A 13,143-nucleotide genomic window follows, 5' to 3' on the forward strand; every position below is an offset into this window, starting at 1 on the left:
GAATGGACAGGCTTTATACACTGAAAATCCTGAAACTCTAAAGGATGCTTTTTGTCTGACTTTATGACTACTATTTAGTCCCTTCCTTCCTACTTGCAATTATAATCTTCTGAAGAGGATTCCGACTTAGGTTATTTAAGATAACCTTTCCAAATGCTCCGCAAAGAGCTAGGTAGTTACTGGCCTCAGATATCAAGACACATATACTTAATCACATTGGTATTTACTACTTATGAGGAAGGGAGGATAATAAAATCTGAAAATAAATGAGAATCAATTCCCAGGGTCTAAGTACATTTTTAAAAAGAACACAAATAAGATGAAACATTTCCTTTGAATATATATTAAAAAACAACAGAAAAAATGCTACTGGAAATAAATAACATGTATACTTTTGTTCCAGTCTTGAATAATCAGGAAAAAATGAAGAAAGCAAAGAAACATAACTCCTGCTGACTAGTGCAAAAAAAAAAAAAAGACAAATACTAAAAAATAAAACAAAAACGGATGTGCAAACAAAATACATTACTTCTTAAACGCATCGATTTCATTAAAAATACTTATGAACTATCAACATTTGGGATGTGTTATGTTTTGTTTTTAAATATAATGTGATGGGGGAAAATACCCCAATCAAGTTAGTTTGTAGCCCTTAGAGCCATTAAAATACGAGTTTGTTACATGTATTCTCTCTCTCTTTTTAAAGTGCAAAACAAAGAAACAAACCAACCACTAATAGGAAACACCGCCTAGCTCTTACACCACTCACCTTCCTAGAAGCTCTTGGCGCAACACGCGCGCAGGATGATGGGCAAGTGGGGCAATTACTGGCAACTCCCCGCCACACTCGAACAACAGAGATGCATTTTCTAGGACACTTCAAGTATCCTGAAATAAGACGTCTCTTTTGGGAGGGGTATTTTAGCTGGATTTCCCAGGATGCTTTTCCTTTCTACGGGGTCTCCTAACAAAGTCCCTGGGTAGAAGGCACATAGTTTTTAAGAGATTCTCCCTTTCAGATTTACCACTATATGCCTCTGCTACCAGCGACTGATTGTGTTTCGAACACAAACACCATCATAAAAAGAAAAAGCAAGAAATACAGAAAGAGAAGGGAAACAGCTTAAAAAATAAATTGGAAATCTGCGTCCATGCCCGTAAGAATCACTTGCACACCTTCATGATCTTGCTTTCTCCATCTTGTCAATATAATGGAATAAAACTTCAGGAAAAAGGAGGTAGCATATCATGTCGTCCCACGACGACACTGTCATTTTTTAACTTTGACTCCAAGGAACTCCTTAGTATTTTATTATGATTACTGGTAAACTCTACAGTCACTACACGTTTGTTCATATCTGGACAAGCAGTTTCACTTGTTTTGGTCCCAGACGGCTGGTGCCGAGCCCTTTTGTTCACAGGCTAACGGTGGAGTCTGCCTGGACGTTCTCTACTAGAAAGCTTGAGAGACTTCAAAACAAAGCTACTACTACCCTTCAAGTTAACTGCTACTCTAATTAGGATTTTTACTTTGTGCTTCGGGGTCATGGGGTAAAGTAACTACATTTAGCCTGCCTTTCGGTGACACTTTTGCCGGATGTCAGCTACGAGGAGTCGCCTCACCACCAGCCTGCCTAGCAGTCAGCGCGGTAGCTTTACTGTAGCACACAGTACTTTCTGTAGTCGGACTCGAAGTCTTCGTCCATGCTGCTTGTGTCTGCCATCTTTTTGCCATCTATCTTTGGCAGAAATTGTGCATAGTCTATCCCCTGCTGCTCGTAGAAAAGAATATAGGCAGAATCGGTGTCGATTTCATCAGGGTGGAGTTCCTGCAGGGCGAAGAGAAGCCTTTAATAGAAAAAATGTCACTACGTGGGTTGTGTGTGTGTGTGTGTGTGTGTGTGTGTGTGTGTGTGTGTGTGTGGTGCTGGGGGTGGAACCCAGGGGCTTTCTACCTCCGGGCTACACTCCCACACCTATTTTATATTTTATTGGAAACAGTTCTCACTAAGCTGCTGAGAGCCTCACTAAGTAGCTGAGGCTGGCTTCGAACCTACGTGATTCTCCCGTCTCAGCCTCCCAAGTACTGGGATCACAAGTGTGCGCCACCTTGCCCGGCACTTAATCCATGCCAGGGAAAAAATGACCAGCCTCCTCTACTCTTAAACCTGATACTTTGAATCAACATAGTATTTTGGCTACCTTATACCTGCCCTAAAAATGAGCCCCATTATCTTCAATGTTTGCTTTGGAAAAATATTCTAACCACAGACAAGTCAAACAAATGACCTCACCTCCCCACCTTCAAATTCTAATAGTTCAAAAGATTGAGGATGGGGGTCTAGATCAGTGGTTCAGTGATTGCTTAGCATGTACAAAGCCCTAGTCTCGGAGTAACCCTCAGTGTCACAAACAAAACAAAACAAAAAAATCTCAAACCCCAAAGACTGAATTTTTTTTTTTTTTTTTTTTGACGGCACTGGGGATGGAACCAGGGGCATTCTAACTCTGAGCTACATCCCCAGCCCTATTTTTTATTCTTTATTTTGAAACAGGGTCTCAGTGAGTTGCAGAGGGCCTCACTAAGTAGCTGAGGCTGTCCTCAAACCTGCCATCCTCCTGTCTCAGCCTCCCAAGTACTGGGATTACAAGTGTGTACCAAGACGGCTGGCTCTCAATATCTTTTATGTGTAAAAAAGATTGAACCTAGAGGCATTTTTCCTCCAAGCTATACCCTCAACTCTTATTTTTTTATTTGGAAACAGGGTCTCATTAAATTGCTGAGGCTGGCCTCGAACCTGCAATCCTCCTGCTCTTTATAGAAATCAGTCTCCCAAGGACTGGGATCATAGGTGTGTGCCACCACTCCCACCTAACCAACACCTTCTCACATTTCCCTCATCACCCAAGTTTTCATTCCCCTCTCTGCATGTCATTTCTGCTTCCTTATTACTTACAGTATCTTAAACTGATCCTAACAGAAATATCTATTGCCTATTCAAGAGAAAGTCTTACTATCAAATGCTCCCCAGATTTGTTAACGTCCTGTTTGTAACTTTCATTCGAAGACTGAGAATATTTACCTTACAGCTGCTGTCATTGTAACAGTACCACTTGCAGTTTGGGTTTTTGGCATAAGTGACGTAATGGCCCCCACCCAGAATTCCTGAATGGCACTGCAGAGAGAAGAGAGTGGAGGTATATTAGCATTAATAGTACTGCAGCTGGGGCATAGCACTAGGGCCTGAGCAAGAGAACACTCATTCAGATGGGCGAGAAAAATGTTATGGAATCATCTAATGTTTTCCAAAAACAAATTAAACAAAAGCAAAATTCAAATGTTTTAAGCCCCAATCTTGTGTGGATAAACAACCATTTTATATTTGTACTTATTTTTTTAGAAAGGAAAAAATCCCTTAGAAACACACGAGTGAGTAACTTGGACCTGACTCCACTTATGCTAGTTACAGGGACGTCTCCCGGGTACCTTCCAATTCTCGGATTCTATGTGGAAGGCTACGGTGACAGTGTTAACTCTGTCATCAAGCCCAACGCCTAGCGAAGAGACAGGCCCTGAAGAGGTGCTTGTGACAGGTGAATGAAGACAAGTGAAGGAACCACTGAGAACTGCAGACTGTTCCTTGAAAGCTGAAAGTCACACAACCACCACTTACCGAAATTGCATACAGATTATAAATAGGTTTAGCGCGTGTGTCTTCTCTTTGGTCGTCGGTGTCTTCTTCACTGTGGTTTCCAAGCTGACCGTTGCTGTGGCCATTGCCACACACCTCGTGCTCATAAAGGAACCCACCGGCCAAGGCAGCCTCGTGGTCCTGGGGGGTGACCAGCTCAGGCTGGCTGCCTCCCAGCAGGTGTGCTTGGCTCAGGGTATCAGCCAGCTCACAGATCTGCCCAACCCCATTCTCTCTGCTGGCATCCAAGTTTTCCTTACTATTTGACAATTTATTTTTGCTGCCAATCTGAGGCAGCCGGAGCCTCCCTTTGCTCCTCCCCAAAGTCCGTGGGCTGCTGTTTGGGCTGCTATTTTTGCTAGAAGGACAGCTAGCTCCACTTTTTCTTGATGAAGAAGGCGAACCTGTGAAAGGAGAGGGGAAAAGGTTTATAAATCCAAATGCCAGGAGGTAAGTCAGACACCAAATGCCCACTTTGAAGCCAGCTTCACAAATGTACACGTACAGGTAAAGATAGGGAGTCCTAACTGGCTACTCACTTTTTGTTTTTTAGTACTAGGGGTTGAACTCAGGGACATTCTACCTCCAAGCTACACCTCCAGACCTATTTTTATTCTTATTTACTTATTTATTTATTTATTTTGGTACTGGGGGTGGAACCCAAGGGCATTCTGCCTCTGAGCTACACCTCCAGCCCATTTTTTATTCTTTACTTTGAAACAGGGTCTCACTGAGTTGCAAAGGGTCCCACTGAGTAGTAGCTGAGTCTGGCGATCCTCCTGTCTCGCCTCCCAAATGCCGGAATTACAAGCATGTGCTACCACGCCCAGCCTTACTTTTTTATTTTGAAATAGTCTCACTACATTACTGAGGGACTTCACTAAATTGCTGGGGCTGGCCTAGACCTTTGATCCACCTGTCTCAGTCTTGTAAGTAATGGGATTACAATCGTGCACCACTGCGCCTGGCTTGGCTACTTTTTACTATTATACAGCAAATAAGGTAGGTAGCAACATCCTGAAAATGAATACATTGCTGGGATGTATAAAATAGAAGGATGATTTATGTCACATTCAGTTCAGAACAATGTAATTATTAGACTATGGAGGTATACGGTTTTTTTTGGGGGGGGGTACTGGGGATTGAGTCCTGGGCAGTCTATCTTGGAGCTACATACCCAAATAATTTTTTTTTTTGGTGGTACTGGGGGTGGAACCCAGAGGCTTTCTACCTCCGGGCTATACTTCCAGACCTTTTTATATTTTATTTGGAAACAGGGTCTCACTAAGTTGCTGGAAGCCTCACTGAGTAGCTGAGGCTGGCTTTGAACCCGTGTGATCCTCCTGTCTCAGCCTCCCAAGTGCGGGATGACAAGCATGCGCCTCCACGCCCGGCTACCCAAATTATTTTTATTTCTTGTTTTGCAAGAGGGTTTTGAGGCTGTCCTCAAACCTGTGAATGAGGTTTCAGCCTCCCAAGTGCTGGAATTACATAGACTATAAAGTTTTATAAACATATCCTTTCTCCTTTGTAAAATGAGACAAAAAGCCAAGCGTGGTGGTGCACACTTGTAATCCCAGCATTCGGGAGGCTGAGACCGGAGGATTACAGTTTGCAGACAGCCTCAGCGACTTAGTGAGGCCCTCTGCAACTCAGTGAGACCCTGTTTAAAAATAAAGAATAAAAAATCTGCAGACACACACACACACACACACACACACACACACACACACACACACAAATTACTGGGGACCTCTAGAATTTTATGTATATTTTTTCTTTTAGTGTTTCCCATATTAGAAAATAAGACTGAGGAATTTAATTAATTAATTAATTTTTAAAAAGTGGAACTGGGGATGGAACCCAGGGGCATTCTACCCCCAAACTACACCCCCAGCCCTATTTTTTATTCTTTATTTTGAAACTGGGTCTCATTTAGTTGTGGAGGGCCTCACTAAGTAGCTGAGGCTGGCCCTTTAACTTTCAATCCTCTTGCCTCAGCCTTCTAAGTACTGAGATTACAAGTGTGCAACACCACACCTAGTTTATGTATAATATATATTGCAGTACTGGGGATGGAACCCAGAGGCATTCTACCTCCGAGCTATATCTCCAGCCCATTTTTATTCTTTATTTTAAAATAGGGTCTTACTGAGTTGCAAAGGGCCTCACTAAGTAGCTGAGGCTGTCCTTGACTGGCAATCTTCCTGTCTCAGCCTCCCAAATGCTCTGATTACAAGCATGCACCAACATGCCCAGCTCTAAGTATAATATTTTTAAGAAAACTGCTTTGATCCTTGAGACCTCCTTGAGAGAGATCTCAGGGACTCCTATAGATTTTCCAGATTGCATTTTTAAAACTTCTGCTGTAAGGGAACAAAGGTAACAACTACATTTATCATATATCAGATATATGTAAAGTGTGTCACACATTATTATTATTTTTTTGTGTTATTGGGAATGAAACCCAGGGGCATTCTACCTCTGAGCTACATCTCCAGCCCTATTTTTTATTTTTATTTTGAAACAGGGTTTCGCTAGGTTGATGAGAGTCTCACTACTTGCTGAGGCTGGCTGCAAACCTGCAATCTTCCTGTCTCAGCCTCCCAAATACTAGGATTATAGGTGTGTGCCACTGTGCCCGGTATTTCAAATCCTCACAATGTGAACGAGCTATTAGCTCCATTTTATAGATGAGAAACTATCAAATCCAGCCACTTGCTCAGTACAGACGCTCACCTTTAGGGCTGCCTGCGGCATTGGCGCTGAGTGAGGACGGGCTCTTGCTCAGCAGCACACCTTCTTCCCCTGCAGAGCTCTGGCAATCTGCCTTCTTCACTTCTCCTGCTGCAGCCCTTGGCTCACAGATGTCATCCCCCTGCGGTGTGAGTGGCTTACGATGGCACAGAGCCGGGTCTCTTGGTACCAAAAATGCACTAGGGTCAAAATTTTCACGAGGAAATTTAACAATTTTCTGTGATTTTATCCATCGACCATTTACAAACTGGAATCGTTTGAGGTGAATTATCTGGAGAAGAAAAGGTAGGGAACATCTGTATTAAAGGGTTCTTGAGTCACAAAATTTTCATTTGAAAAAAGGGTTGAATGCATACAAATGTTCAAGAATATATAACATAACATATTATTCATTATTATTATTGCATTTGCCACCATACCTGGCGGCGGTGACAGCAGTGGTAGCAGTGGTGGCAGCGGCAGCTGCTGTTTCTTGTTATTATTATTGTGTGGTGTGTGCGTGCGAGAGAGAGAGAGAGAGAGAGAGAGAGAGAGAGAGAGAGAGAGAGAGAGAGAGAGAGAGATGGAGATGGATGGATGCTGGAAATTGAACCCAGTGGGGTCCTACCGCTGAGTTACATCCTCAGCCCTTTTTATTTTACAACAGAGTCTCACTAGGTTGCTAAGGGCCTTGCTAAACTGCTGAGGCTAGCCTCGAATCTTCAATTCTTCTGTCTCAGCTTCTCAAGCACTGGGGTTACAGGCATGCACCATTACACCCAGCTTCATGATTCCTTAAAGACCTTAACAATACATTTTCAGCCAGGTGTGATGGTGCATGTTTGTATGTGAGAGGTTGAGACAGGAGGATCTCAGGTTTGCGGTCAGCCTCAGCTAATTAAGTGAGGCCCTCCACAACTTAGTGAAACCCTGTTTCAAAATAAAAAATAGGGAGACAGGAGGATCGCACAGGTTCGAAGCCAGCTCAGCTACTTAGTGAGGCTCTCAGCAACTTAGTGAGACCCTGTTTCCAAATAAAATATAAAAAAGGTCTGGGAGTATAGCCCGGAGGTAGAAAGCCTCTGGGTTCCACCCCCAGTACCACCAAAACAAAACAAAACAAAATAAAAAATAGGGCTGCAGGTGTAGTGCAGAGGTAGAATGCTCCTGGGTTCCATCCCCAGTATTGAAAAAAAAAAAAAAAAACTGCCAAAATTCATCAAACTTGACATTAAAAATCTATGATTTTTTTTTTGGTGGTACTGGGGATTGAACTCAGAGGCATTCTACTTCCAAGCTATATTCCCAGCCCTTTTTATTATTTATTTACTTATTTGTGTGTGTATGTGGTACTGAAGATTGGACCTAGGGGCATTCTACCTCTGAGCTACACCTCTAGGTCTATTTCATTTTTTTATTTGGAAATAGGGTCTCATTAAGTTGCCGAGAGCCTCACTAAGTTGCTAATGCTGGCTGTGAACCTGTGGTCCTGTACTGATCCTGCTCCTACAGGACAGGTCTTATCCTATGGCTTCTTTCTCCCAGACTCCTGCCCTGGCAGAGGCAGGGCTGACATACCAGGATGGGGGGAAGCCTCCACAGATCCAGCTTCTTGGTTGCCAAGCAGTGAGTCTTGCACTTAGAACAGTAGTACATCTCATTTTCCCCAAGTTCCTCCTCACTGGTGAAAGCACGGAGACAACTGTCCAGGTTGATGGGTTCAGCCTGTGCTCGTCGACTCTGCTCCACACTCTCGTGCTCATCTACAACCTGCAAGGAGAGGAGCAGGACCAATGAGTTGCAGGAGGAATTATTATTATTATGATGCGATATTAAGGATTGAACCCAGGGACATTCTGCCTCTGAGCTATACCCCCAGCCCTTTTGTTTATTCTTTATTATGAAAAAGGGTCTAAGTTGTGTAGGGTCTAAGTAGCTAAGGCTGGCCTTGAACCTGCAATCCTCCTGTCTCAGCCTCCCAAGTACTGGGATTACAAGTGTGCATCACCATGCCTGGCTTCAGGGAGGACAACTAAGATGATCACTCAGTTGGGCCCAGCATTAGTGCCTGCTGTAATCTCAATTCCTCAGGAGATTAGGCAGAAGGGTCCCAAATTCAAGGCAGCCTGGGCAATTTAAAGAGACTGTTACACACACACACACACACACACACAAAAAAAAAAAAAAAAAAAAAAAAAAAGGGCTGGGATACAGCTCAGAGAGTGCACCTGGATTCAATCCCCAACACCCCCACCCCACCACAAAGTCACCTAGATCTGCGTCACCCTTTGACCGCTCTTATTCTAGAGTCTGAGCAAATATAGCATCTAGCATCTACACATTCATTCATTAATATAATACCAGTAACATCCTGGGTAAAACTTCTACTTATATGACCAAAGCTGGGTGTGGTGGCACACTCAGCATTCAGGAAGCTGGGACCAGAGAACTGTGGTTTGTGGACAGCTTCAGCTACTTAGAGAGGCCCTTTGTAACTCATTGAGACTCTGTTTCAAAAATAAAAAGACTAGCCGGGCGTGGTGGCGCACGCTTGTAATCCCCGCTTGGGAGGCAGAGACAGGAGGATCGCGCAGGTTTGAAGCCGGTTTGAAGCCGGCTGTTTCGAGCGCTGGCTTAGGAGACCCTGTTTCCAAATAAACATATAAAATAGGCCTGGGAGTGTAGCTCGGAGGTAGAAGGGCTTCCAGGAACCCCAGTAGCACCAAACCACCAAATAAATAAATAAATAAATAAATAAATAAATAAATAAACAAACAAACAAACAAACTAAAAAATAGGGCTGAGAGTGTAGCTCAGAGGCATAATACCCTTAAGTTCCATCCTCATTACCGGGGGTGGGGGGGCTTCTACTTATATAACTAAAGTTTTTCCTTTTTTTTTTTTTTTAAAGTCTTTTTATTGTTAAAATAGGGTCTGAGTTGCAAATGGCCTCACTAAGTAGCTGAGGATGTCCTCCAGTCTCAGCCTCCCGAATGCTAGGATTACAAGCATGTGTCACTATGGCCGGCCCAAAGTTTTTCTTGAAAATTTTCCAAATGGATCTGGGCATGGTGGCTCATGCTTGTAATACCAGTACTTGGGAGGCTGAGACAAGAGGATCACACAGGTTCGAAGCCAGTCTCAGCTACTTAGTGAGGCTCTCAGCAAATTAATGAAACCCTGTTTCCAAGTAAAATATAAAAATAGGTCTGGGAGTATAGCCCAGAGGTAAGAAGCCCCTTGGTTCCATCCCCAGTACCACCAAAAACAAAACAAAACACACACACACAAAAACAAACTGAATGCTTCAAACTGACAAAAACACATACCAAACATCTAGGCATTAAACCCAATAGGAGACATCCCCTTTGCATGCCGATACCATGTCACAGACTTATCAGAATGCCATGTGTATCGTCATCTGTCTCTTGCCTCTTCTGGGGAGCCATCTTTTGAGTACTGGGAGTCAAATCCAGGGCCTCCCACCCACCAGGCAAGCACTATATGACACTGCACAGCACTAAGCAGCAGCCCTAGCCCTATGGGACCTTTTCCTCTGAGATGGCAACAAAAGGAAGAGCAAGCATAAAAGAGCATGCTGCTGCCAGGCCGTTTAATCCCAGCACTTGGGAGGCTGAAACGGGAGATGGCAGGTTTGAGGACAGCCTCAGCAACGTAGTGAGACTCCCAGCAACCTAGCAAGACACTTTCCAAACAAGAACTAAAAAAGGCTGGGGAATAGCTTGAGGTAGAATACCCTGGATTCAATTCCCAGTACCAAACCAAACCAACCCAAATGAAAAAGAGCACTGCTTTTCTTGAGAAGACCTTTAATGCCTGCACCCAACTCTGGGGTCCTGTTAACCAGCAGGAGCAAAAAGGAGGTAAAATATAAGAAAGGAGAGCAAAAAGGGCCAGTGTGTTGGGGGTGGCGTGGGTAGGACCTGGAATGCAATAGTAAAATGAGGCTTTTCCCTTTCTATTCCTAGCTATTGCCCAGCAAGTCACGGGAGGCACAGAGCTGAGTCCTTCAGTGTGCCTCTATGGCGGGCGGGGAGGTGGGAGAAGCATCAGGGCTGTGATGGCTGCATGAGGAGCAGAGCCTGTGGTACAAGTCCAACAAGATGGCCTCTCTTTCTGGTAAAGGTCAAGCACATCACTTACCCACTTGCTGCCCCTCCCTCCCAGAGGTGAATCTCATGGGGGAAACCCTGGGCGCTTGGATTACAGATTCACCTGAGGCCACTCAGTTTAGATTAGGTTTTCAGTTGAGACTATTTCCCTTCAGGAGAAGACAATGGGGTCTCAAGGTTATGAAATGCCCAATAAACTATCAAGGCTGGAGTTGATAATGCAATTACACTGCATCACATCTGGTCTAAAGAAGTAATTTAAAAAGCGGAACTTCGCAGGGTGTGATGGCGTGGTGGCACAAGATTGTAATCCCAACATTCATTCGCTTGTAATCCCAACATTCGGGAGGCTGAGACAGGAGATGGCAGGTTCGCAGACAGCCTCAGCTACTTAGGCCCTCTGCAATTTAGCGAGACCTGTTTCAAAATAAAGAATAAAAACTAGGGCTGGGGGTGTAGCCTGGAGGTAGAATGCCCCGGGTTCAATCCCCAGTACCAAGAAAAAAAAAAAAAAAAAAAAAAAGCAAAAAAAAGCAGAACTTATGTTTTAAAAAGGGAAATCAGGCTCGACTTTGGCTTACTGCTTTTTTGATCACAAATTCTGTAGTAATGATATTCTCAGTATCTTTGAGCTGGTCACTTAACGGGAAAGAGGAACATGCTGTATCATTGTTGTTGGCCTGAGTAGAAAAAATGCATCAAACACAACTACGGCTGGGCCGGGCGTGGTGGGCACGCTTGTAATCCCCACACTTGGGAGGCGGAGACAGGAGGATGGCGCAGGTTCGAAGCCAGCTGCGCTGGCTTAAGAGACCCTGTTTCCAAATAAAAAAATATAAAAAATAGGTCTGGGGGTGTATCCCGGAGGTACAAGGGTTTCCAGGAACCCCAGTACCACACACACACACACACAAAAAAAAAACAAAACAAACAAAAAACCTATGCTCTCTTCTCATAATCAGTTAAATATTATCTCTAGTTCTAGTCTCTCTACCAAGGATATTTTATGGCCAATGACAAATGACTACAAAACATCCTGTATACTAGTGAAGAATGTTAACTTTTATTGACTATATTCCCTGTGGAACACAGAGTATAGGAGTCGGGGAGGAAGGCTAATTAAAAACATATGTGGGAGCTGGGCGTGATGGCGCACACCTGTAATCCCAGTACTTAGGAGGCTGAGACAGGAGGATCGCAGGTTCGCGGTCAGCCTCAGCAATTTGTGAGGTCCTTCAGAACTTAAGGAGACCCTGTTTCAAGATAAAGAATAAAAAATAGGGTTGGAGGTGTAGCTTGAAGGTAGAATTCATCTAGGTTCAATCCCTGTATCACACACATACAAAAATAAATGTGGAGTCAGGTATGGTGGTGCACACCTGTACTCCCAGTACATGGGAGGCTGAGGAAGGAGGATTGCAGGTTTGAAGCTAGTCTCAGCAACTTAAGAGATGCTCTCAGTAACTTAGTGAGATCTTGTTTCAAAACTAAAAATAAAATAGTGCTGGGTGTAAGGCTCAGAGGTAGAATGTCACTGTGTTCAATCCTTAGCAACACACACACACACACACACACACACACACACACACACACACACACACAAGCTATATGATAGACAGAGTATTCTATTTTTCCTAGAATAAATTCCTAAAAGGGAAATCATTGGAATAAAAAATATAAAACAGCCAGGCATGGTGGCGCACACTTGTAATCCCAGAATTTGGGATGCTGAGACAGGAGGATTGTGGTTCACGGACAGCCTCAGACACTACTTAGTGAGGCCCTTTGCAACTCAGTGAGACCCTGTTTAAAAAAAAATAAAAAATAGGGCTGGGTATGTAGCTAGGAGAAAGAATGCCTCTGGGTTCCATCCCCAGTACCACAAAAAATAAAATAAAAAATATAAAACAGATGGGCAGTAAACTTAATTTTGACCAAGACATCGCCTGTGTCTACGTGACTCTCCAAGCACATGTAGAAACCAAATGTAGGAAGAGCCCAGATTACTCATGCGTCCAACTCTTAGCAATGCAGAGTATCACAATAGCTCCTGTTTCCATGGTATCTTAAGTGCATCACTGAAAGTGACAGTGGGTGAGATTTAACAGGTCCCTTCTTCCTCTAAAGAGGATGTCCTCTAGAGCTTTGTGGATTTCACACTGAGCTGGTTAAAAAGGGGAAGAGGTTTACAAAGCCAAATAATTTTTAATCTTTGCTAGAAAAGACTGCTCAGAATAATAATGTCAGATTTTGTGCTGATAAAGATTTAAGAATCTTTTTATCATTTGCTAAATTTTTCTCTCTTCAAAGGAAGCATGCTAAAGCTACCGATTTACCTTGCTACATGAGTATGACCTGGAACATCAACTTCTCTTCAGCTTTTCTTTCTTTAGCTTTTAGTCCACTGATCTTTCATTTGGCAAGCATCCACAAGTTATACTTGTCTCTGGCTAGAAAGAGCTGTCAAGGAGAGCTGGGCGTGGTGGCACATGCTTGTAATCCCAGTACTTGGGAGGCTGAGACAGGAGGATCACAGGTTCGAGGCTAGCCTCAGCAACTTAGTGAGATCCTATTTTGAAATA

General features: G+C 43.5%; 1 protein-coding gene across 1 annotated transcript in view; it reads right to left on the reverse strand.

Annotated features, from left to right (window-relative positions):
• Nucleotides 1-1,655: 1,655 nt before the first annotated feature.
• USP32 (ubiquitin specific peptidase 32) overlaps nt 1,656-13,143 on the reverse strand; it is a gene marked incomplete at both ends in the record, with an annotated part of 179,685 nt that continues 168,197 nt past the window's right edge. Inside the window, 5 exons of the mRNA XM_080712815.1 lie at nt 1,656-1,829; nt 3,084-3,176; nt 3,675-4,096; nt 6,432-6,720; nt 8,007-8,198. Coding sequence (XP_080568941.1) covers nt 1,656-1,829; nt 3,084-3,176; nt 3,675-4,096; nt 6,432-6,720; nt 8,007-8,198 — 1,170 coding nt within the window. The remainder of the gene's footprint in view (nt 1,830-3,083; nt 3,177-3,674; nt 4,097-6,431; nt 6,721-8,006; nt 8,199-13,143) is intronic.

Source organism: Muscardinus avellanarius (genome assembly GCF_963383645.1).
Source record: "Muscardinus avellanarius genome assembly, chromosome: 16".
Classification (NCBI taxonomy): Eukaryota; Metazoa; Chordata; class Mammalia; order Rodentia; family Gliridae; genus Muscardinus; species Muscardinus avellanarius.